General features: G+C 39.9%; 1 protein-coding gene across 1 annotated transcript in view; it reads left to right on the top strand.

Moving 5' to 3' along the window:
- The window catches only part of LOC309849183 (phosphatidylinositol 3,4,5-trisphosphate 3-phosphatase TPTE2-like), a 134,352-nt gene that overhangs the window by 38,095 nt on the left and 70,912 nt on the right, over positions 1-25,345 (top strand). Inside the window, exons 10-21 of the mRNA XM_082701509.1 lie at positions 589-642; positions 2,659-2,712; positions 3,624-3,677; positions 5,699-5,752; positions 6,661-6,714; positions 8,975-9,028; positions 9,934-9,987; positions 15,865-15,918; positions 16,800-16,853; positions 19,142-19,195; positions 20,166-20,222; positions 22,545-22,613. Of these exons, the coding sequence (XP_082557635.1) occupies positions 589-642; positions 2,659-2,712; positions 3,624-3,677; positions 5,699-5,752; positions 6,661-6,714; positions 8,975-9,028; positions 9,934-9,987; positions 15,865-15,918; positions 16,800-16,853; positions 19,142-19,195; positions 20,166-20,222; positions 22,545-22,613 (666 nt within the window). The remainder of the gene's footprint in view (positions 1-588; positions 643-2,658; positions 2,713-3,623; positions 3,678-5,698; positions 5,753-6,660; positions 6,715-8,974; positions 9,029-9,933; positions 9,988-15,864; positions 15,919-16,799; positions 16,854-19,141; positions 19,196-20,165; positions 20,223-22,544; positions 22,614-25,345) is intronic.

Genomic DNA, 25,345 nt, shown 5'->3' with positions numbered 1-25,345 from the left:
AGGGAGGAGGAAAATTTATTTGGAGGAAGGAGGAGTCAGCAGAAAGGATGCAGCTAATGGATCCTGGATCTGTCCCTCACCCTCCAGAGCTTGGCCCCCATGTGAGGCTGGTGCTCTAAACCTATCACCAAACTGGAAGGAACCTCTGCCTCAGGTCTTTAGCCTCTGACCCTGCCTGAGGGTCAGGAAAGGCAACCAGGAAGCATGAAGAGTAAGCAGGCGATGAAGGGATTGAGGGTCATGAAATGAGTTGGGGTCAAAGAGATCTGTACCTCTGAACTGCAGCTGAATTTGAAATAAATTCTACCAGAAAAGGCTGTTACACACTGGGATTAGGGTGACAGTATAGAACTTCTTACAGATTGATACATTGTTTATCTGTAGGCCTAACATAGTCCTTAGCCTCTTAAATAAAGCCTCATTTCTAATAAAAAGTGACTTACCAGGTTAAATTAGATGATATATGCATGAATTTTTAGAGATTGACCAGTTCATACGTAGAGAGCAGTTGCAGCTATTTAAATGGGGGGAAAAAGTCAGTCTAGCATGACATGTGGTGTCTGACTATGTGCCTCTTTAATCCTTTAGCACTTCTGTGATTGAATTGAAACTGGACATGGATGAGGAAATCACCAGCAAATTGTGAGCTATAAGTGAATAAAGATAAATATATATTTATATGGACATATGTGCACATATGTACTTATTACTTATATCAACACAGACTCACAAAGACACATACACAAGCAATAGGAATTCATCAAAATCCTAGAGGACGAGAGAGGTAGCAACCTCTTTGACCTTGGCCACAGCAACTTCTTGCTAGACACATCCCCAAAGGCCAGGGAAACAAAGGCAAAAACAAACTGTTGGGGATTCACCAAGATAAAATGCTTTTGCACAGCAAAGCTACTGGGCAACCTAGAGAATGGGAGAAGATACTTGCAAATACCTTATCAGACAAAGGGCTAGTATCCAAAATCTATGAAGAACTTACCAAACGTAAGCCCCAAAACCCAAAATATGTAGTCAAGAAATGGGCAGCAGCCATGAAAAGACATTTCTCCAGAAGACATACGTATTGCCAATAAACACGATAGAAAAAATGCTGAACATCACTCAGCCTCAGAGAAATGCAAATCAAAACCACAAGGAGAGACCATTTCATACCAGTGGCAATGTGTCCACAATAGCCAAACTATGGAAAGACCCGAGATGTCTATGAACAGATGAGTGAGTAAAGAGGTTGTGGTGTATATATACTCAACCATCAAAAGGAATGAAATCCCGCCATTTGCCATGACGTGGATGGAACTTAACGGATATTTTACCCAGTGAAATAAGTCAGTCAGAGAAGGACAAATACCATACGGTTTCACTCATGTCGAATTGAAGAAACAAAACAGATGAGCACGGGGGAAGGGAAGGAAAAGAGGAAAACAGTGAGACAAACCATAAGAGACTCTCAACTATAGGGAACAAACTGGGTTGATGAAGGGGAGGTCTGTGGGGGATGGGGGAACTGGATGATGGGCATTAAGAAAGGCACTCAAGGTAATGAGGACTGGGTGTTTTATGCCACTGATGAATCACGGAATTCTTTCTCTGAAACTAAAAATACAGTATATGTTAATTAAATTGAATGTAAATAAAAAAAGAAATAGATGACGTTTCCTAATATATTCTTTTTTTCCCCATTTCATCTTGTTTCTTTTCAGTGTTCCAAGATTCATTGTTTATGCACCACACCCAGTGTTCCTTGCAATACGTGCCCTCCTAATACCCAGCACCAGGCTCACCTAGCCCCCGAACCAGCTCCCCTCCAAAACCCTCAGTTTGTTTCTCAGAGTCCAAAGTCTCTCATGGTTATTCTTAAGAACATCTGCAACAATACCGTGTCTTTGAGTCTTTCTGAATCTTTTCAATGTAGCACCAATAGGCAACTGTTTATGCTTTTTGGCTCCAGTTGCGTTAAAGAAGAACAGGTCCTAGGAGGATCCTTCTTCTGCCTGGTGTCTACTAACCAAAACCTTTCAGAGATTTACAGAATGCCTGTGTATGAGACTTACTTGATTGGGTGAAGAAGGGGCAGAATGCTATTAAAGACAGGAGGAGGTAGCAGTAGGCAGGGGGCAGAGGAGGTCTCAGCAGAAAGAAAGGAGCTAATGAAACCTGGATCCTTCACCCTCCAGAGCTTTGCCACCATGTGAAGCCACTGTCCCAAAGCCACAGTCACGTGGAAAGAGCCCCTGTTCCAGACCTGCCAGTTTCTTGACACCATCTGAGGGCAGGGAATGAAAGCTTGGGAGGTGAAAGGCAGTGAAGGAGGGCCTGGAGAAGCAGGAAATTAGATGGGAAATAAGGTATACCTGAAAATTGAGGATGAATTTGAGATATGTTCCACAATCATAGGCTGTTCCACACTGGCCAGGCTCAGTAGTTAAGATCTGTACTTGATCCTGGAGTCATCTGTGTTTTTCCTAGGTCCATAATACTTATTACAAACATGTAAATCTTTATTTCTAAGGCAAACATGATATTAGGTTTCAAATATTTGATTTGCACTTGAACTTTCTAAGTGTCAGTGAGTTTATTAGTTCAAATAAGTAAGTCTGGACGTCATATGATGTCTTACCGTGTCTGTTTTTAATCCTTTAGCCCTGGCCAGAGTGAATGGACAGCCCCATCTACCGAAGGACTCTGCGAAGTGATGTGAGCTATGATGAATACATACATAAATAAGTATCTGTACTCACACAAATACACACACACACACACACACACACACACACACACACACACACACACTGAGATTTGGGATGTTTGCTCTCAGGCTCACACATAGGAATACAGAGATCCTATGATACTCTTTGTAATGTCTTCTCTTGGTAAGGCACTATATGTAATATTCTTTGTCTTTTGAAGGTAGGTGGAAAAAGGATGAACAGGCTCTAGAGGGAGTCTTTTTGATTCCTGGGTTTGTTCATATTTGTCCACCCTTGATGACTGTGGATGAGAGTCTACTAGATTGAGCAAGGGAGGAGGAAAATTTATTTGGAGGAAGGAGGAGTCAGCAGAAAGGATGCAGCTAATGGATCCTGGATCTGTCCCTCACCCTCCAGAGCTTGGCCCCCATGTGAGGCTGGTGCTCTAAACCTATCACCAAACTGGAAGGAACCTCTGCCTCAGGTCTTTAGCCTCTGACCCTGCCTGAGGGTCAGGAAAGGCAACCAGGAAGCATGAAGAGTAAGCAGGCGATGAAGGGATTGAGGGTCATGAAATGAGTTGGGGTCAAAGAGATCTGTACCTCTGAACTGCAGCTGAATTTGAAATAAATTCTACCAGAAAAGGCTGTTACACACTGGGATTAGGGTGACAGTATAGAACTTCTTACAGATTGATACATTGTTTATCTGTAGGCCTAACATAGTCCTTAGCCTCTTAAATAAAGCCTCATTTCTAATAAAAAGTGACTTACCAGGTTAAATTAGATGATATATGCATGAATTTTTAGAGATTGACCAGTTCATACGTAGAGAGCAGTTGCAGCTATTTAAATGGGGGGAAAAAGTCAGTCTAGCATGACATGTGGTGTCTGACTATGTGCCTCTTTAATCCTTTAGCACTTCTGTGATTGAATTGAAACTGGACATGGATGAGGAAATCACCAGCAAATTGTGAGCTATAAGTGAATAAAGATAAATATATATTTATATGGACATATGTGCACATATGTACTTATTACTTATATCAACACAGACTCACAAAGACACATACACAAGCAATAGGAATTCATCAAAATCCTAGAGGACGAGAGAGGTAGCAACCTCTTTGACCTTGGCCACAGCAACTTCTTGCTAGACACATCCCCAAAGGCCAGGGAAACAAAGGCAAAAACAAACTGTTGGGGATTCACCAAGATAAAATGCTTTTGCACAGCAAAGCTACTGGGCAACCTAGAGAATGGGAGAAGATACTTGCAAATACCTTATCAGACAAAGGGCTAGTATCCAAAATCTATGAAGAACTTACCAAACGTAAGCCCCAAAACCCAAAATATGTAGTCAAGAAATGGGCAGCAGCCATGAAAAGACATTTCTCCAGAAGACATACGTATTGCCAATAAACACGATAGAAAAAATGCTGAACATCACTCAGCCTCAGAGAAATGCAAATCAAAACCACAAGGAGAGACCATTTCATACCAGTGGCAATGTGTCCACAATAGCCAAACTATGGAAAGACCCGAGATGTCTATGAACAGATGAGTGAGTAAAGAGGTTGTGGTGTATATATACTCAACCATCAAAAGGAATGAAATCCCGCCATTTGCCATGACGTGGATGGAACTTAACGGATATTTTACCCAGTGAAATAAGTCAGTCAGAGAAGGACAAATACCATACGGTTTCACTCATGTCGAATTGAAGAAACAAAACAGATGAGCACGGGGGAAGGGAAGGAAAAGAGGAAAACAGTGAGACAAACCATAAGAGACTCTCAACTATAGGGAACAAACTGGGTTGATGAAGGGGAGGTCTGTGGGGGATGGGGGAACTGGATGATGGGCATTAAGAAAGGCACTCAAGGTAATGAGGACTGGGTGTTTTATGCCACTGATGAATCACGGAATTCTTTCTCTGAAACTAAAAATACAGTATATGTTAATTAAATTGAATGTAAATAAAAAAAGAAATAGATGACGTTTCCTAATATATTCTTTTTTTCCCCATTTCATCTTGTTTCTTTTCAGTGTTCCAAGATTCATTGTTTATGCACCACACCCAGTGTTCCTTGCAATACGTGCCCTCCTAATACCCAGCACCAGGCTCACCTAGCCCCCGAACCAGCTCCCCTCCAAAACCCTCAGTTTGATTCTCAGAGTCCACAGTCTCTCATGGTTATTCTTAAGAACATCTGCAACAATACCGTGTCTTTGAGTCTTTCTGAATCTTTTCAATGTAGCACCAATAGGCAACTGTTTATGCTTTTTGGCTCCAGTTGCGTTAAAGAAGAACAGGTCCTAGGAGGATCCTTCTTCTGCCTGGTGTCTACTAACCAAAACCTTTCAGAGATTTACAGAATGCCTGTGTATGAGACTTACTTGATTGGGTGAAGAAGGGGCAGAATGCTATTAAAGACAGGAGGAGGTAGCAGTAGGCAGGGGGCAGAGGAGGTCTCAGCAGAAAGAAAGGAGCTAATGAAACCTGGATCCTTCACCCTCCAGAGCTTTGCCACCATGTGAAGCCACTGTCCCAAAGCCACAGTCACGTGGAAAGAGCCCCTGTTCCAGACCTGCCAGTTTCTTGACACCGTTTGAGGGCAGGGAAGGCAAGCTTGAGAGGTGAAAGGCGGTGAAGGAGGACTAGAGAAGCAGGAAATTAGATGGGAAAGAAGGAGGTATACCTGCAAATTGAGGGTGAATTTGAGATCAGTTCCACCATAATAGGCTGTTCCACACTGGCCAGGCTCAGTAGTTAAGATCTCTACATGATCCTGGAGTCATCTGTGTTTTGCTAGGTCCATAATACTTATTACAAACATGTAAATCTTTATTTCTAGGGCAAATGAGATATTAGGCTTCAAATAATTGATTTGCATATGAACTTTCTATGTGTCAGTGAGTTTATAAGTTCAACTAAGAAAGTAAGTCTGGAAGTCATGTGATGTCTTACCGAGCCTGTTTTTAATCCTTTAGCCCTGGCCAGAGTGAATGGACAGCCCCATCTACTGAAGGACTCTGTGAAGTGATGTGAGCTATGATGAATACATACATAAATAAGTATCTCTACACACACAAATACACACACACAAACACATACACACACACACAACACATACACACTGAGTTTTGGGATGTTTGCTCTCAGGATCACACATAGGAATACAGAGATCCTGTGATAATCTTTGTAACGTCACTCTCTTGGTAAGGCACTATATGTAATATTCTTTGTCTTTTGAAGGTAGGTGGAAAAAGGATGAACAGGCTCTAGAGAGAGTCTTTTTGATTCCTGGGTTTGTTCATATTTGTCCACCATTGACAATTGTGGATGAGAGTCTACTAGAGTGGGCAAGGGAGGAGAAAAATTTACTTGGAGGAAGGAGGAGTCAGCAGAAAGGATGCAGCTAATGGATCCTGGATTTGACCCTCACCCTCCAGAGCTTGGCCCCCATGTGAGGCTGGTGCTCTAAACCTACCACCAAACTGGAAGGAACCTCTGCCTCGGGTCTTTAGCCACTGACCCTGCCTGAGGGGTAGGAAAGGCAACCAGGAAGCATGAAGAGTAAGCAGGCGATGCAGGAAATTGAGGGTCATGCAACGAGTTGGGGTCAAAGAGATCTGTACCTCTGAACTGCAGCTGAATTTGAAATAAATCCTACCAGAAAAGGCTGTTACACACTGGGATTAGGGTGACAGTATAGAACTTCTTACAGATTGATACATTGTTTATCTGTAGGCCTAACATAGTCCTTAGCCTCTTAAATAAAGCCTCATTTCTAATAAATTGACCTACCAGGTTAAATTAGATGATATATGCATGAATTTTTAGAGATTGACCAGTTCATACGTAGAGAGCAGTTGCAGCTATTTAAATGGGGGGAAAAAGTCAGTCTAGCATGACATGTGGTGTCTGACTATGTACCTCTTTAATCCTTTAGCACTTCTGTGACTGAATTGAAACTGGACATGGATGAGGAAATCACCAGCATATTGTGAGCTATAAGTGAATAAAGATAAATATATATTTATATGGACATATGTGCACATATCTACTTATATACTTTTATCAACACAGACTCTCAAAGACACATACACAAGCAATAGGAATTCATCAAAATCCTACAGGACAAGAGAGGCAGCAGCCTCTTTGGCCTTGGCCACAGCAACTTCTTGCTAGACACATCCCCAAAGACCCGGAAACAAAGGCAAAAATGAACTGTTGGGGCTTCACCAAGATAAAAAGCTTTTGCACAACAATGAAACCATCAAAAAAGCTACAGGGCAACCTAAAGAAATGGAAAAGATACTTGCAAATACCTTATCAGATAAAGGGCTAGTATCCAAAATCTATGAAGAACTTACCAAACTTAACACCCCAAAACCCAAAACATGATGTCAAGAAATGGCAGAAGCCATGAACAGACATTTCTCCAGATAAGACATACGGATGGCCAATAGACACATGGAAAAAATGCTGCACATCACTCAGCCTCAGAGAAATGCAAATCAAAACCACAAGGACAGACCATTTCATACCAGTGGCAAGGGCTACAATTTAACAACTCAGGGAACAACAGATGTTGGTGAGGTGGTAGAGAAAGGGGAACCCTCGAATGATGTTGGTGGAATAATGCAAACCGGTCAGCCGCTCTGGAAAAGAGTCGGGAAGTTCCTCAGAAAGTTAAAAAGCATAGAGCTACCCTATAACCCAGCAATTGCACTAGTAGATATTCATTCAAAGAATACAAACATAGTGATTTGAAGGGATACAGGCACCCTAATGTTCCTAGCAGCATGTGTCCACAATAGCCAAACTATGGAAAGACGCGAGACGTCTATGAACAGACCAGTAAAGAAGATGTGGCGTATGTATACTCAACATTCAAAAGGAGTGAAATCCTGCCATTTGCAATGACGTGGATGGAACTTAAGGGATATTTTACGCAGTGAAATAAGTCAGTCAGAGAAGGACAAATACCATCCGATTTCACTCATGTCGAATTGAAGAAACAAAACAGATGAGCATGGGGGAAGGGAAGGAAAAGAGGAAAACAGTGAGACAAACCATAGGAGACTCTCAACTAGGGGAACAAACTGGGTTGCTGAAGGGGGAGGTTGGTGGGGGATGGGGTAGGTAACTGGGTGATGGGCATTAAGAAAGGCACTCAAGGTAATGAGATCTGGGTGTTGTATGCAACTGAATTCTTCCTCTGAAACTAAAAATACAGTATATGTTAAATAAATAGAATGTAAATAAAAAAAGAAATAGATGAAGTTTCTTAATATATTCTTTTTTCCTCCATTTCATCTTGTTTCTTTTCAGTGTTCCAAGATTCATTGTTTATGCACCACACCCAGTGTTCCTTGCAATACATGCCCTCCTAATACCCACCACCTGGCTCACCTAGCCCCCCACCCTGCTCGTCTCTAAAACCCTCAGTTTTTTTCTCAAAGTCCACAGTCTCTTACGGTTATTCTTAAGAACATCTGCAGCAATACCGTATCTTTGACTCTTTCTGAATCTTTCCAATATAGCACCTATAGGCCACTGTTAATCATTTTAGCTCCAGTTGCATTAAAGAAGAACAGGTCCTAAGAGGATCCTTCTTCCCCCTGGTGACAACCAAGCAAAACCTTTAAGAGATTTACAGAATGCCTGTGTATGAGACTTACTTGACTGGGTGAAAAAGGGACAGAATGCTATTAAAGACAGGAGGAGGTAGCAGTAGGCAGGGGGCAGAGGAGGTCTCAGCAGAAAGAAAGGAGCTAATGAAACCTGGATCCTTCACCCTCCAGAGCTTTGCCACCATGTGAAGCCACTGTCCCAAAGCCACAGTCACATGGAGGGAGCCCAGTTTCTTGACACCGTTTGAGGGCAGGGAAGGCAAGCTTGAGAGGTGAAAGGCGGTGAAGGAGGACTAGAGAAGCAGGAAATTAGATGGGAAAGAAGGAGGTATACCTGCAAATTGAGGGTGAATTTGAGATCAGTTCCACCATAATAGGCTGTTCCACACTGGCCAGGCTCAGTAGTTAAGATCTCTACATGATCCTGGAGTCATCTGTGTTTTTGCTAGGTCCATAATACTTATTACAAACATGTAAGTCTTCATTTCTAGGCCAAACAAGATAATTGGTTTCAAATAATTGATTTTCACGTGAAGTTTCTAAGTCTCAGTGAGTTTATAAGTTCAAATAAGTAAGTAAGTCTGGAAGTCATGTGATGTCTTACCGAGCCTGTTTTTAATCCTTTAGCCCTGGCCAGAGTGAATGGACAGCCCCATCTACTGAAGGACTCTGCGAAGTGATGTGAGCTATGATGAATACATACATAAATAAGTATCTCTACACACACAAATACACACACACACACACACACACACACACACACACACATACTGAGATTTGGGATGTTTGGTCTCAGGCTCACACATAGGAATACAGAGATCCTGTGATACTCTTTGTAATGTCTTCTCTTGGTAAGGCACTATATGTAATATTCTTTGTCTTTTAAAGGTAGGTGCAAAAAGGATGAACAGTCTCTAGAGAGAGTCTTTTTGATTCCTGGTTTTGTTCATATTTGTCCACCCTTGACGATTGTGGATAAGAGTCTACTAGAGTAGGAAAGGGAGGAGGAAAATTTATTTGGAGGAAGGAGGAGTCAGCAGAAAGGATGCAGCTAATGGATCCTGGATTTGCCCCTCACCCTCCAGAGCTCGGCCCCCCATGTAAGGCTGGTGCTCTAAACCTACCACCAAACTGGAAGGAACCTCTGCCTCGGGTCTTTAGCCACTAACCCTGCCTGAGGGGTAGGAAAGGCAACCAGGAAGCATGAAGAGTAAGCAGGCAATGAAGGGAATTGTGGGTCATGAAACGAGTTGGGGTCAAAGAGATCTGTACCTCTCAACTGCAGCTGATTTGAAATAAATTCTACCAGAAAAGGCTGTTACACACTGGGATTAGGGTGACAGTATAGAACTTCTTACAGATTGATATATTGTTTATCTGTAGGCCTAACATAGTCCTTAGCCTCTTAAATAAAGCCTCATTTCTAATGAGAAGTGACCTACCAGGTTAAATTAGATGATATACGCATGAATTTTTAGAGATTGACCAGTTCATACGTAGAGAGCAGTTGCAGCTCTTTATATGGGAGGGGGAGTCAGTTTAGCATGACATGTGGTGTCTGACTATGTGCCTCTTTAATCCTTTAGCACTTCTGTGACTGAATTGAAACTGGACATGGATGAGGAAATCACCAGCAAATTGTGAGCTATAAGTGAATAAAGATAAATATATATTTATATGGACATATATGCACATATGTACTTATATACTTGTATCAACACAGACTCACAAAGACACATACACAAGCAATAGGAATTCATCAAAATCCTAGAGGAGAAGAGAGGCAGCAACCTCTTTGACCTTGGCCACAGCAACTTCTTGTTAGACACATTCCCAAAGGCCAGGGAAACAAAGGTAAAAATGAACTGTTGGGGCTTCACCAAGATAAAAGGCTTTTGTACATCAAAGGAAACCATCAACAAAGCTAAATGGCAACCTACAGAAAGGGAGAAGATACTTGCCAATACCTTATCAGATAAAGGGCTAGTATCCAAAATCTATGAAGAACTTACCAAACTTAACACCCCAAAACCCAAAACATGATGTCAAGAAATGGGCAGAAGCTGTGAACAGACATTTCTCCAGAGAAGACATACGGATGGCCAATAGACACATGGAAAAAATGCTGCACATCACTCAGCCTCAGAGAAATGCAAATCAAAACCACAAGGACAGACCATTTCATACCAATGGCAAGGGCTAAAATTTAACAACTCAGGGAACAACAGATGTTGGTGAGGTAGTAGAGTAGGGGAACCCTCGAATGCTGTTGGTGGAATAATGCAAACCGGTCAGCCGCTCTGGAAGAGAGTAGGGAAGTTCCTCAGAAAGTTAAAAAGCATAGAGCTACCCTATAACCCAGCAATTGCACTAGTAGATATTCATTCAAAGAATACAAACATAGTGATTTGAAGGGATACATGCACCCTAATGTTCCTAGCAGCAATGTGTCCACAATAGCCAAACTATGGAAAGACGCGAGACGTCTATGAACAGATGAGTGAGTGAAGAAGATGTGGCATATATATACTCAGCATCAAAAGGAATGAAATCCTACCATTTGCCATGACGTAAATGGAACTTACGGGATATTTTACCCAGTGAAATAAGTCAGTCAGAGAAGGACAAATACCATCTGATTTCACTCATGTGGAATTGAAGAAACAAAACAGATGAGCATGGGGGAAGGGAAGGAAAAGAGGAAAGCAGTGAGAGGAACCATAGGAGACTCTCAACTATAGGGAACAAACTGGGTTGATGAAGGGGAGGTTGGGGGGGGATGGGGTAACTGGGTGATGGGCATTAAGAAAGGCACTCAAGGTAATGAGGACTGGGTGTTGTATGCAACTGATGAATCACGGAATTCTTCCTCTGAAACTAAAAATACAGTATATATTAATTAAATTGAAAGTAAATTAGAAAAGAAAAAGATGAAGTTTCCAATATATTCTTTTTTTCCCCATTTCATCTTGTTTCTTTTCAGTGTTCCAAGATTCATTGTTTATGCACCACACCCAGTGTTCCTTGCAATACGTGCCCTCCTAATACCCACCACTAGGCTCACCCAGTCCCCCACCCCACTCCCCTCCAAATCCCTCAGTTTGTTTCTCAGAGTCCACAGTCTCTCATGGTTATTCTTTTTTTAAAATTTTTTATTTATTTTATTTTTTTAATGTTTTTATTTTTTATAAACATATATTTTTATCCCCAGGGCTACAGGTCTGTGAATCACCAGGTTTACACACTTCACAGCACTCACCAAAGCACATACCCTCCCCAATGTCCATATCCCCAACCCCCTTCTCCCAACCTCCCTCCCTTCAGCAACCTTCACTTTGTTTTGTGAGATTAAGAGTCACTTATGGTTTGTCTCCCTCCCAGTCCCATCTTGTTTCATTGATTCTTCTCCACCCACTTAAGCCCCCATGTTGCATCACCACTTCCTCATATGGGAGATCATATGATAGTTGTCTTTCTCCACCTGACTTATTTCACTAAGCATAATATGCTCCAGTTCCATCTATGTTGTCGCAAATGACAAGATTTCATTTTTTGATGGCTGCATAGTATTCCATTGTGTAGATATGCCACATCTTCTTGATCCATTCATCTGTTGATGGACATCTAGGTTCTTTCCATAGTTTGGCTATTGTGGACATTGCTGCTATAAACATTCAGGTGCACGTGCCCCTTTGGATCACTACGTTTGTATCTTTAGGGTAAATACCCAGTAGTCCAATTGCTGTTTCATAGGGCAGTTCTATTTTCAACATTTTGACAAACCTCCATGCTGTTTTCCAGAGTGGCTGCACCAGCTTGCATTCCCACCAACAGGGTAGGAGGGTTCCCCTTTCTCTGCATCCTCGCCAGCATCTGTCATTTCCTGACTTGTTGATTTTAGCCATTCTGACTGGTGTGAGGTGATATCTCACTGTGGTTTTGATTTGTATTTCCCTGATGCCGAGTGATATGGAGCACTTTTTCATGTGTCTGTTGGCCACCTGGATGTCTTCTTTGCAGAAATGTCTGTTCATGTCCTCTGCCCATTTCTTGATTGGATTATTTGTTCTTTGGGTGTTGAGTTTGCTAAGTTCTTTATAGATTTTGGACACTAGTCGTTTATCTGATATGTCATTTGCAAATATCTTGTCCCATTCTGTCAGTTGTCTTTTGATTTTGTTAACTGTTTCCTTTGCTGTGCAAAAGCTTTTGATCTTGATGAAATGCCAATAGTTCACTTTTGCCCTTGCTTCCCTTTCCTTTGGCAATGTTCCTAGGAAGGACAGCTGAGGTCAAAGAGGTTGCTGCCTGTGTTCTCCTCAAGGATTTTGATGGATTCCTTTCGCATATTGAAGTCCTTCATCCATTTTGAGTCTATTTTGGTGTGTGGTGTAAGGAAATGGTCCAATTTCATTTTCATGCATGTGGCTGTCCAATTTTCCCAGCACCATCTATTGAAGAGGCTGTCTTTTTTCTATTGGACATTCTTTCCTGCTTTGTCGAAGATTAGTTGACCATAGAGATGAGGGTCTATTTCTGTACTCTCTATTCTGTTCCATTGACCTATGTGTCTGTTTTTGTGCCAGTACCATGCTGTCTTGATGATGACAGCTTTGTAATAGAGCTTGAAGTCCGGAATTGTGATGCCACCAACTTTGGCTTTCTTTTTCAGTATCCCTTTGGCTATTAGAGGTCTTTTCTGGGTCCATATAAATTTTAGAATTATTTGTTCCATTTCTTTGAAAAAGATGGATGGTACTTTGATAGGAATTGCACTAAATGTGTAGATTGCTTTAGGTAGCATAGACATTTTCACAATATTTATTCTTCCAATCCAGGAGCATGGAACATTTTTCCATTTCTTTGTGTCTTCCTCAATTTCTTTCATGAGCACTTTGTAGTTTTCTGAGTAAAGATTCTGTGCCTCTTTGGTTAGGTTTATTCCTAGGTATCTTATGGTTTTGGGTGCAATTGTAAATGGGATTGACTCCTTAATTTCTCTTTCTTCTGTCTTGTTGTTGGTGTAGAGAAATGCAACTCTAACCTGATTTCTGTGCATTGATTTTATATCCTGACACTTTACTGAATTCCTGTACAAGTTCTAGCAGTTTTGGAGTGGAGTCTTTTGGGTTTTCCACATATAGTATCATATCATCTGTGAAGAGTGATAATTTGACTTCTTCCTTGACGATTTGGATGCCTTTAATTTCCTTTTGTTGTCTGATGGCTGAGGCTAGGACCTCTAGTACTATGTTGAATAGCAGTGGTGATAATGGACATCCCTGCCGTGTTCCTGACCTTAGCAGAAAAGCTTTCAGTTTTTCTCCATTGAGAATGATATTTGCAGTGGGTTTTTCATAGATGGCTTTGATGATATTGAGGTATGTGCCCTCTATCCCTACACTTTGAAGTGTTTTGATCAGGATGGGATGCTGTACTTTGCCAAATGCTTTTTCAGCATCTATTGAGAGTGTCATATGGTTCTTCTTCTTTCTTTTATTGATGTGTTGTATCACATTGACTGATTTGCGGATGTTGAACCAACCTTGCAGCCCTGGAATAAAACCCACTTGGTCGTGGTGAATAATCCTTTTAATGTACTTTTGAATCCTATTGGCTAGTATTTTGGTGAGAATTTTTGCATCTGTGTTCATCAAGGATATTGGTCTATCGCTCTCTTTTTTGATGGGATCCTTGTCTGGTTTTGGGATCAAGGTGATGCTGGCCTCATAAAATGAGTTTGGAAGTTTTCCTTCCATTTCTATTTTTTGGAACAGTTTCAGGAGAATAGGAATTAGTTCTTCTTTAAATGTTTGGTAGAATTCCCCCAGGAAGCCGTGTGGCTCTGGACATCACAGATATATTCAGAACATTTCATCCCAAAGCAATAGAACACACATTCTTCTCTAGTGCACATGAGACATTCTCCAGAATAGATCACAGCCTCGGTCCTAAATCAGGACTCAACCAGTACCAAAACATTGGGATCATTTCCCAATTTCAGACCACAATGCTCTAAAGCTAGAACTCAACCACAAAAGGAAGTTTGGAAAGAACCCAAATACATGGAGACTAAACAGCATCCTTCTAAAGAATGAATGGGTCAACCGGGAAATTAAAGAAGAATTTTAAAAAATCATGGAAACAAAGCATAATGAAAATACAATGGTTCAAAATCTTTGGGACACAAAAAAGGCAGTCCTGAGAGGAAAATATATAGTGGTACAAGCCTTTCTCAAGAAACAAGAAAGGTCTCAGGTACACAACCTAACCCTACACCTAAAGGAGCTGGAGAAAGAACAAGAAAGAAACCCTAAGCCCAGCAGGAGAAGAGAAATCATAAAGATCAGAGCAGAAATCAAAGAAATAGAAACCAAAAAAACAATAGAACAAATCATCGAAACTAGGAGCTGGTTCTTTGAAAGAATTAATAAAATTGATAAACCCCTGGCCCGACTTATCAAAAAGAAAAGAGAAAGGACCCAAAGAGATAAAATCATGAATGAAAGAGGAGAGATCACAACTAACACCAAAGAAATACAAACTATTAAAAGAACATACTATGAGCAACTCTACGCCAACAAATTTGACAATCTGGAAGAAATGGATGCATTCCTAGAAACATATAAACTACCACAACTGAACCAGGAAGAAATAGAAAGCCTGAACAGACCCATAACCAGTAAGGAGATTGAAACAGTCATTAAAAATCTCATGGTTATTCTTAAGAACATCTGCAACAATGCAGTGTGTTTGACTTTTTTTTGAATCTTTTCGATGTAACACCAAGAGGCAACTGTTTATGCTTTTTGGCTCCAGTTGCAGTAAAGAAGAACATGTCCTAGGAGGATCCTTCTTCCCACTGGTGACTACCAATCAAAACCATTCAGAGATTTCCAGAATGACTGTGTATGAGACTTAGTTGATTGGGTGAAGAAGGGACAGAATGCTATTAAAGACAGGAGAAGGTAGCAGTAGGCAGGGGTCAGAGGAGCCCTCACAGAAAGAAAGGAGTTGATGAAACCTGGATCCTTCACCCTCCAGAGCTTTGCCACCATGTGAAGCCACTGTCCCAAAGCCACAGTCACGTGGAAAGAGCCCCTGTTCCAGACCTGCCAGTTTCTTGACACCGTTTGAGGACAGGGAAGGCAAGATTGAGAGGTGAAAGGCGGTGAAGGAGGGACTGGAGAAGCAGGAAATTAGATGGGAAAGAAGGAGGTATACCTGCAAATTGAGGGTGAATTTGAGATCAGTTCCACCATAATAGGCTGTTCCACACTGGCCAGGCTCAGTAGTTAAGATCTGTACTTGATCCTGGAGTCATCTGTGTTTTTGCTAGGTCCATAATACTTATTACAAACACGTAAGTCTTCATTTCTAGGCCAAACGAGATATTAGATTTCAAATAATTGATTTTCACGTGAAGTTTCTAAGTGTCAGTGAGTTTATAAGTTGAACTAAGTAAGTAAGTCTGGAAGTCATGTGATGTCTTACCGAGTCTGTTTTTAATCCTTTAGTCCTGGCCAGAGTGAACGGACAGCCCCATCTACCGAAGGACTCTGCGAAGTGATGTGAGCTATGATGAATACATACATACATAAATAAGTATCTCTACACACACAAATATACACACACACACTGAGATTTGGGATGTTTGGTCTCAGGCTCACACATAGGAATATAGAGATCCTGTGATACTCTTTGTAATGTCTTCTCATGGTAAGGCACTCTATGTAATATTCTATGTTTTTGAAGGTAGGTGGAAAAAGGAACAACAGGCTCTAGAGAGAGTCTTTTTGATTCCTGGGTTTGTTCATATTTGTCCACCCTTGACGATTATGGATAAGAGTCTACTAGAGTAGGAAAGGGAGGAGGAAAATTTATTTGGAGGAAGGAGGAGTCAGCAGAAAGGATGCAGCTAATGGGTCCTGGATTTGTCCCTCACCCTCCAGAGCTCGGCCCCCCATGTAAGGCTGGTGCTCTAAACCTACCACCAAACTGGAAGGAACCTCTGCCTCGGGTCTTTAGCCACTAACCCTGCCTGAGGGGTAGGAAAGGCAACCAGGAAGCATGAATAGTAAGCAGGCAATGAAGGGAATTGAGGGTCATGAAACGAGTTGGAGTCAAAGAGATCTGTACCTCTCAACTGCAGCTGATTTGAAATAAATTCTACCAGAAAAGGCTGTTACACACTGGGATTAGGGTGACAGTATAGAACTTCTTACAGATTGATACATTGTTTATCTGTAGGCCTAACATAGTCCTTAGCCTCTTAAATAAAGCCTCATTTCTAATGAGAAGTGACCTACCAGGTTAAATTAGATGATATGCATGAATTTTTAAAGATTGACCAGTTCATACTTAGAGGGCAGCTGCAGCTATTTAAATGGGGGGAAAAAGTCAGTCTAGCATGACATGTGGTGTCTGACTATGTGCCTCTTTAATCCTTTAGCACTTCTGTGACTGAATTGAAACTGGACATGGATGAGGAAATCACCAGCAAATTGTGAGCTATAAGTGAATAAAGATAAATATATATTTATATGGACATATATGCACATATGTACTTATATACTTGTATCAACACAGACACACAAAGACACATATACAAGCAATAGGAATTTATCAAAATCCTAGAGGAGAAGAGAGGCAGCAACCTCTTTGACCTTGGCCACAGCAACTTCTTGCTAGACACATCCCAAAGGCAGGGAAACAAAGGCAAAAATGAACTGTTGGGGCTTCACCAAGATAAAAGGCTTTTGTACAACAAAGGAAACCATCAACAAAGCTAAAGGGCAACCTAAAGAATCTGAGAAGATACTTGCCAATACCTTATCAGATAAAGGGCTAGTACCCAAAATCTATGAAGAACTTAACAACTTAATACCCAAAACCCCAAAACATGATGTCAATAAATGGGCAGAAGCCATGAACAGACATTTCTCCAGAGAAGACATACGGATGGCCAATGGACACATGGAAAAAATGCTGAACATCACTCAATCTCAGAGAAATGCAAATCAAAACCACAAGGAGAGACCATTTCATACCAGTGGCAAGGGCTACAATTTAACAACTCAGGGAACAACAGATGTTGGTGAGGTGGTAGAGAAAGGGGAACCCTCGAATGCTGTTGGTGGAATAATGCAAACCGGTCAGCCCCTCTGCAAAAGAGTAGGGAGGTTCTTCAGAAAGTTAAAAAGCATAGAGCTACCCTATAACCCAGCAATTGCACTAGTAGATATTCATTCAAAGAATACAAACATAGTGATATGAAGGGATACATGCACCCTTATGTTCCTAGCAGCAATGTGTCCACAATAGCCAAACTATGGAAAGACCCGAGACGTCTATGAACAGATGAGTGAGTAAAGATTATGTGGCGTATATATACTCAACCATCAAAAAGAATGAAATTCTGCCATTTGCCATGACGTGGATGGAACTTACGGGATATTTTACCCAGTGAAATAAGTCAGTCAGAGAAGGACAAATACCATCTGATTTCACTCATGTGGAATTGAAGAAACAAAACAGATGAGCATGGGGGAAGGAAAGGAAAAGAGGAAAACAGTGAGACAAACCATAGGAGACTCTCAACTATAGGGAAGAAACTGGTTAGCTGAAGGGGAGGTCGGTGGGTGATGGGGTAACTGGGTGATGGGCATTAAGAAAGGCACTCAAGGTAATGAGGACTGGGTGTTGTATGCAACTGATGAATCACTGAATTCTTCCTCTGAAACTAAAAATACAGTATATGTTAATTAAATTGAATGTAAATTAAAAAAGAAATAGATGAAGTTTCCTAATATGTTCTTTTTTTCCCCATTTCATCTTGTTTCTTTTCAGTGTTCCAAGATTCATTGTTTATGCACCACACCCAGTGTTCCTTGCAATACGTGCTCTCCTAATACCCAGCAACAGTCTCACCTAGCCCCCCATCCCGCTCCCCTCCAAAACCTTCAGTTTGTTTCTCAGAGTCTACAGTCTCTCATGGTTATTCTTAAGAACATCTGCAACAATACAGTGTCTTTGACTCTTTCTAAATCTTTTCAATGTAGCACCAATGAATACTACATTCAATGTAGTATCCTTTTTGGCTCCAGTTGCGTTAAAGAAGAACAGGTCCTAGGAGGATCCTTCTTCTTCCTGGTGACTACCAAGCAAAACCTTTCAGAGATTTCCAGAATGCCTGTGTATGCGACTTAGTTGATTGGGTGAAGAAGGGACAGAATACTATTAAAGACAGGAGGAGGTAGCAGTAGGCAGGGGGCAGAGGAGCCCTCAGGAGAAAGAAAGGAGCTAATGAAACCTGGATCCTTCACCCTCCAGAGCTTTGCCACCATGTGAAGCCACTGTCCCAAAGCCACAGTCACGTGGAGGGAGCCCCTGTTCCAGACCTGCCAGTTTCTTGACACCATCTGAGGGCAGGGAAGGCAAGCTTGGGAGGTGAAAGGAGGGCCTGGAGAAGCAGGAAATTAGATGGGAAATAAGGTATACCTGCAAATTGAGGGTGAATTTGAGATCCGTTCCACCATAATAGACTGTTCCACACTGGCCAGGCTCAGTAGTTAAGATCTGTATTGATCCTTGTGTCTTCTGTATTTTATGGACCTAGCAGGTCCATAATACTTATTACAAACATGTAAGTCTTCATTTCTAGGGCAAACGAGATATTAGGTTTCAAATAATTGATTTGCACGTGAACTTTCTAAGTGTCAGTAGTTTATAAGTTCAACTAAGTAAGTCTAGAAGTCATGTTTTGTCTTACCGGGTCTGTTTTTAATCCTTTAGTCCTGGCCAGAGTGAATGGACAGCCCCGTCTACCGAAGGACTCTCTGAAGTGATGTGAGCTATTTTGAATACATACATAAATATGTATCTCTACACACAGAAATACACACACATGCACATGCACACACACACACACACACACACACACTGAGATTTGGGATGTTTGGTCTCAGGCTCACACATAGGAATACAGAGATCCTGTGATACTCTTTGTAACATCTTCTTATGGTAAGCCACTATATATAATATTCCTTTTATTTTGAAGGGATCTGTAAAAAAGGATGAACAGGTCATACAATCATTTACTTTCTTCTAGGCTTCACCCTTAATACTAACAGCGAACTGAAAGGAAACTAAAATTGACTCTTTCTGTTGCTGTACTGAAGTGGGTTAGGGAAGAAAAATATCTTTTTGGGAAGGAGGGTAGTATTAAAGTATAAGCAGTAAATGGTTTGAGTTGGCAGGATGAAGAGAATTCTTTAGCAGAAAAGATTTGAACTAATAGACCAGATCTGTTTGTGTTTGCCAGCATGTGCAACTGGTTCCCCAAGGCTGGACCTATCATTACATTGGATAGAATCATTGACTAAGACCTGTGGTGTCCAAGATACCATCTGAAGGTTAGGAAAGATATTCATAGTTCCTAAAGAGCACAGATGGACTAGAGGGCCTTTAGGTATTTAGGTTAATCAATAGAAATGTATATCTACACTGAGGTAAATGAATAAGTCCCACCATGAGAGGATGTTGTACACTAGGTCAGATCCAGTAGTAAAGAACTATATTTAAACTTTTAGTCATTAGTTGTTTTTTTTTTTTTTTGACAAGTATGAGGTATTCATTATGAACATATAAAGTCTCATTTCTGGGGGAAATGACATATCAAGTTTCATATAACTGATTGATGTGTAAATTTGTAAAGAGTCAATTATTTTGCAAGTTAGAGAGTAATGTTAAAATTTAAACCAAAATATTTAATTTAGAAAATCATGTAGTCTGACTGTGTCCCTTTTTCATCCCTTAGTACTACTACCATAAGTGAATTTACATCGGGAACTTCTGATGGAATCTCCAAGGAAATGTGAGATATGAACAAAACTATCCACATGTAAATACAAGTATAGGGCAGGGGAGAAAGATTGAGATTTGGGAGATTGATTTGCAGGAGGATCCATGAACTTTAGAGTCTTGGACACCATTTGTAACTTTCTATCCAGTTTGAGTGGAATTTAATAAAAGAGGAACAGGCCATAAGAGGGATGCATCTTATTCCTTGTCTTTTTCTCCCCCTCAGTTAGTGGCCACCAAAACTCCTAGGAAACTATCCTAATGCTCCATGTGTAAGGCTCTACTATAATGGAACAAGAGAGCAGAAAAAGCTATTTTGGAGCAGGGAGAAGGTTCAGGAGTAAAGAAATGTACACAAACTTGATTCATTAAGGTTTTTCCCACAGGACTAGGATTCTAATTATAAGCATAGAAAGCCTTATTTGTAGGGAGATATTAAATGCCAAGTTTCAAATGACCAGTTAGGTTAACTTTTAGGTCAACTAGACTGCAAATTGTAGCATAGTATAGATAATTTTCATCTATAAACAAGTCTAGAGAGGCATGAAAAGTCTTAAAATATGCATTTTTAATTCTTTAGCAATGACCAGATTCAGGTGAAAAAGCTAATTTGTGTTGCCCCTTTGATGAAAGGTGAGATATAAACATATGGAGATAGAGGAAGGGAGATACTGAGATTTGTGGAATTAAGGAAAGTATTCATGGCAATGAGTTTCTTTGGTACTTTATCTAAAGTCTTTGCAACTTTCAGTATGTAACTTTCTTTCTCTTTTGCATCTTTTCTGGGGGAAAAAGAACAGATCATAAAAGGAAATAGTCTGTTACCTGTAGCATCCAAAACACTTAGGAAAGTACCAGATTGCCCAAGTATGAGATTCAATGTACTCACTAAGTATGTGGGCCAAGAGAAGACAGAATTGAATTTGGAGCAAGGAGGACTTAGTGGTGGATAGGGAGCATAGGACCCCCCAGCAGAAAAAAAAAAATGGAGCTAGCAGACGCTGGATGTATCTCTGACCTCCCAGAGTGCTGTCAACATGTGAGTCTGGTGCCCTAAACTTACCATCACACTGAAGGCAGGTTGGCAGTTACCTGACCCTTTCTGAGGTGCAGGAAAGGCTTCTAGGATGGGTTAATAGGTGGTTTAGGGACTTGAGAAGGCAGAAAATTACAAGGGCAAGCAAGGTGAGTATCTACAAACTCAGCTGAATTTGAAGCAAATTTAATCACAAAATGGTATTGGTAATTAAAAGAAGTGTACATAAACATGATTTATTAATTTTTTCCACAGAACTAAGGTTTTCATTACAAACAACATTCATTTCCAAGGAAAAATTATATGATACTAGGCTTCAGTGAGTTGATAAAGATGTAATTTTTTGGGGTCAACTACATTATAAATTGTAGAGTAATTGTAACTAATTTGTGTTTAAAAATCACTGTAGAAAAACATGGAGTCTTCCTATGTGTATTTTTAATCCCATAGCTCTGATTTTAGTGTGTTGAAAAAAGTAGCCACCAACGAAAGGTGAAATATAAATATGTAAAGGGAAAGGAAGGGGGATACTAAAGTTTTTGAGATCTAATTAGTTATGAAGTCCTTGTCTCCAAAAGTTATTTAAATCCTATCCAGGGAAAGGATATCCATGATATTTGAAGAGTAGAAGGTGGTAGAGGGACTGAGGTTCTAAATAACTAATTGACATATTTTTAAGAGTTCAGTCAGTTTATATATTGTAGAGCAAATGTATCTAATTTCAACCTAAAAAAAAGTAAGTCTCTGAAGTCACTTGGTTCCATGTACAGTTTTAATTCTTCATACTGACCTGAATAAAGTGACACCAGAAGTATTTGACTACACTTTAATATATTTCAACTTTCAATGATGGTGCATGAAAGATTACTGATGTCATTTATTTGGGTCAGTGCTATATATACATTGATCTCTCTACATAGAGAGAGAGCCGAAGAAAGAGGGACACAGAGGAAGACAGTCAGAAGACTAAGATAGGAGATAGACTGAGGGTGTGGGGGCGGGGAGGAAAAATAGAGAAGGGAGAAGGGTGGGAGGAGGGAGAATAGAAGGAGGGAGGTGGGGGAGAGAACGCTAGAGAGATTCACAAAATTTGATCTTGGAAATACCCATGAGAATACAGAGTTTTCTGGACAACAAGTCTAAAGTTTTTTCTAAATATTTAGGTTGTCCAGTGAGCTAAGTCATGTTTACCATATCCTTTAGATTCAAGGAATTGTTTTTGTTTAAATAAATTATCACATTGCTGTTACATGTAGCAAATCTCTAATGACATGTTTTTGCATTTGTTGGCGGTTATAGTATAATGGAACGACTCTCCAGGTTCCATGATGAAGATACTGAAGACAGTGTCTTTCTCAATTCAAATGAGTAAGTCAGTTTGAAGTTTTGAGGAAGGGAGCCATCAGTGGATCTCTTATTTTTGTAAAGGTAGATCTTGTACAGAGGCAAAGAGAAAATCTGAAAAGGTATCAAAATGTTTGAGAGGGGATGTATACAATAATGACTCAAATTGAATTTGCAGATGAGTACCATGCTTGGAAAAAATATTTCTAAAGTTTCACAAATAAGTGTTCTTCTAGTTTAAAAATGTGAAAATATTTTTAATAGATAATAATTTTAGAGTAAAGTTTTCTTAACAGAGGGTTTCAGAATGCTACTTATTCCTTAGTTGTGTTCCTTCCTCATTTTTCTTCTGGATATATTTTGGTACCCAGAATATATTTTGTGGATTTTTTCTATGAGCAAGTGGGACCCAAAAAAGTTGGGTAGTTTTAATCAATTTTCCCTCTGGTCTCCTATAGCTATTATTCTGTAAGTTGTTATATTGTTAATATTTTCCAGAATTTGGAGTAAATTTTTAAATTTTTAAATGCTTTTTCTTTTTTAGATTTTATTTTTAAGTAATACCACCCTGATTGTGCCCCATCAGTCTCATCTTGCCTGTTTTTAAATTTTTTCCCTTATTGTTGAGTTTTGAGAGATCTTGATATATGCTGAAAACAAGTTTTTTTAAAATTTTTTCAATTTATTTATTTTCAGAAAAACAGTATTCATTATTTTTTTCACCACACCCAGTGCTCCATGCAATCCATGCCCTCTATAATACCCACCACCTGGTACCCCAACCTCTCAACCCCCGCAACTTCAAACACCTCAGATTGTTTTTCAGAGTCCATAGTCTCTCATGATTCACCTTCCGTTCCAATTTACCCCAACTCCCTTCTCCTCTCTAACACCCCTTGTCCTCCATGATATTCGTTATGCTCCACAAATAAGTGAAACCATATGATAATTGACTCTCTCTGCTTGACTTATTTCACTCAGCATAATCTCTTCCAGTCCTGTCCGTGTTGCTACAAAAGTTGGGTATTCATCCTTTCTGATGGAGGCATAATACTCCATAGTGTATATGGACCACATCTTCCTATACAAGTTTTTTTTATCAGATGAATCTTTTACAAGTATTTTCTCCCAATCTGTAGTTTGTCTTTTCATTTTTTTAATAGTGTCTTTTGCACAGTGGAAATTTTAAATTTTGAGGAAATCTAATTTTTTCTCATGGTAGGGCTTTGGTGTTCAATCTAAGAAATCTTTTCATAATCCAAGGTGACAAATATTTTCTGCTTTCTTCTAGAAGTTTCACAGTTTCAGGTTTTACATTTAGCTATATGAATCCTTTTTGAGTTAATTTTTGTGTACGTTGTGTGATACAGGTTGAAGAGCATTCTTTGTGAAAATGTATGTCCAGTAACTCCACTATGGTTTCTTGTAAGATTCTCTTTTGTCCATAGAATTGCCTTTGCATTTTTGTTGAAATCAGTTGCCCATATATATCTAGAGGGGTCTATTTCTGATCTCTCTTTTGTTCTACTCTTCTGTGTGTCTGTTCTTTCCTTAATACCACATTGTCCTATTTAACTTTAGAGTAAATGCTCAAATCACGTAGTGGCATTACTCTGCCTTTCCATTCAAATTTTAGAATCAGGTTGTCAATATCTATAAAAAATAATGCTGTGATTTTTAAAAAGATTTTGTTGAATGTATAAATTGGTATGTGGAAAATTAACATCGATATTGAAATTTCTAATCTATGAACATGATACATTTCTTATTTGGACCATGTTTTCTTTTCTTTCATCATGTTTTATAATTTTCAGCATGCACATCTTGCATATATTTTGTTAATTTATACCAAAGTATTTCATGGGCTTTGGTGCTAATATAAATGGTACAGTTGCTTACATTTCTATTTTTCAATGTTTTATTGCTCATCTATAGAAATATAATTGAATTTTATATATTGGCCTTTACTTGGTAACTTTTTTTTTTTAAATTTACATTTTAGTTCCATTAACTTTTATGCAGATTCCTTGGGATATTCTTGGTAGAACAAGCATATCATCGGCAAATAGGGGGAGTGTTATTTCTTTCTTTCTAATCTTTATTTCTGTTACTTCCTTTCCTTGCCTTATTGCACTGTCTAGGGCCTCCAATACAACTTTGAATAGAAGAAAGTGTGAACTGACAGCCTAAATTCCTAATCACTGGAGAAAAAAGTCAGTCTTTCACCATCAAGATTGCCATTAACTGTAGCAATGGCTATGGCTTTTTGTAAATGGTGCTTGTCATGTTAAGGAAGTTTCTTCTATTTGCAATTCTGCAGTTCACTGAAAGTTTTTTTTTTTTTAAAGATTTTATTTATTTATCAGAGAGAGAGAGAGGAGGAGAGAGCAAGCACAGGCAGACAGAATGGCAGGCAGAGGCAGAGGGAGAAGCAGGCTTCCCTCCGAGCAAGGAGCCCGATGTGGGACTCAATCCCAGGACGCTGGGACCATGACCTGAGCAGAAGGCAGCTGCCTTAAAAAAATAACATTTTTTACATTGTGAAAATTAATAAAGGAAATCTCACTAAAACAGACTTGTGAAGTTTGGCAAGGGGAGCTCTCATACCCTAACACTTGCAGTCAGTTGCACATCCAACAGAAAGAGACTGCAAATCAATACTAACACAGCCCAGCCAAGAGAAATTGTCACAACTCAACCAATGAAGAACCACTATACTTAAGCCTCCCAATTTACTCTCTTACTTTTACTGTTTA

The sequence above is a fragment of the Mustela nivalis genome (assembly GCF_964662115.1).
Source record: "Mustela nivalis genome assembly, chromosome: 15".
Lineage (NCBI taxonomy): Eukaryota > Metazoa > Chordata > Mammalia > Carnivora > Mustelidae > Mustela > Mustela nivalis.
Note: the sequence above shows the minus strand (reverse complement) of the source record. Positions and strands in the feature narration are given on the sequence as shown.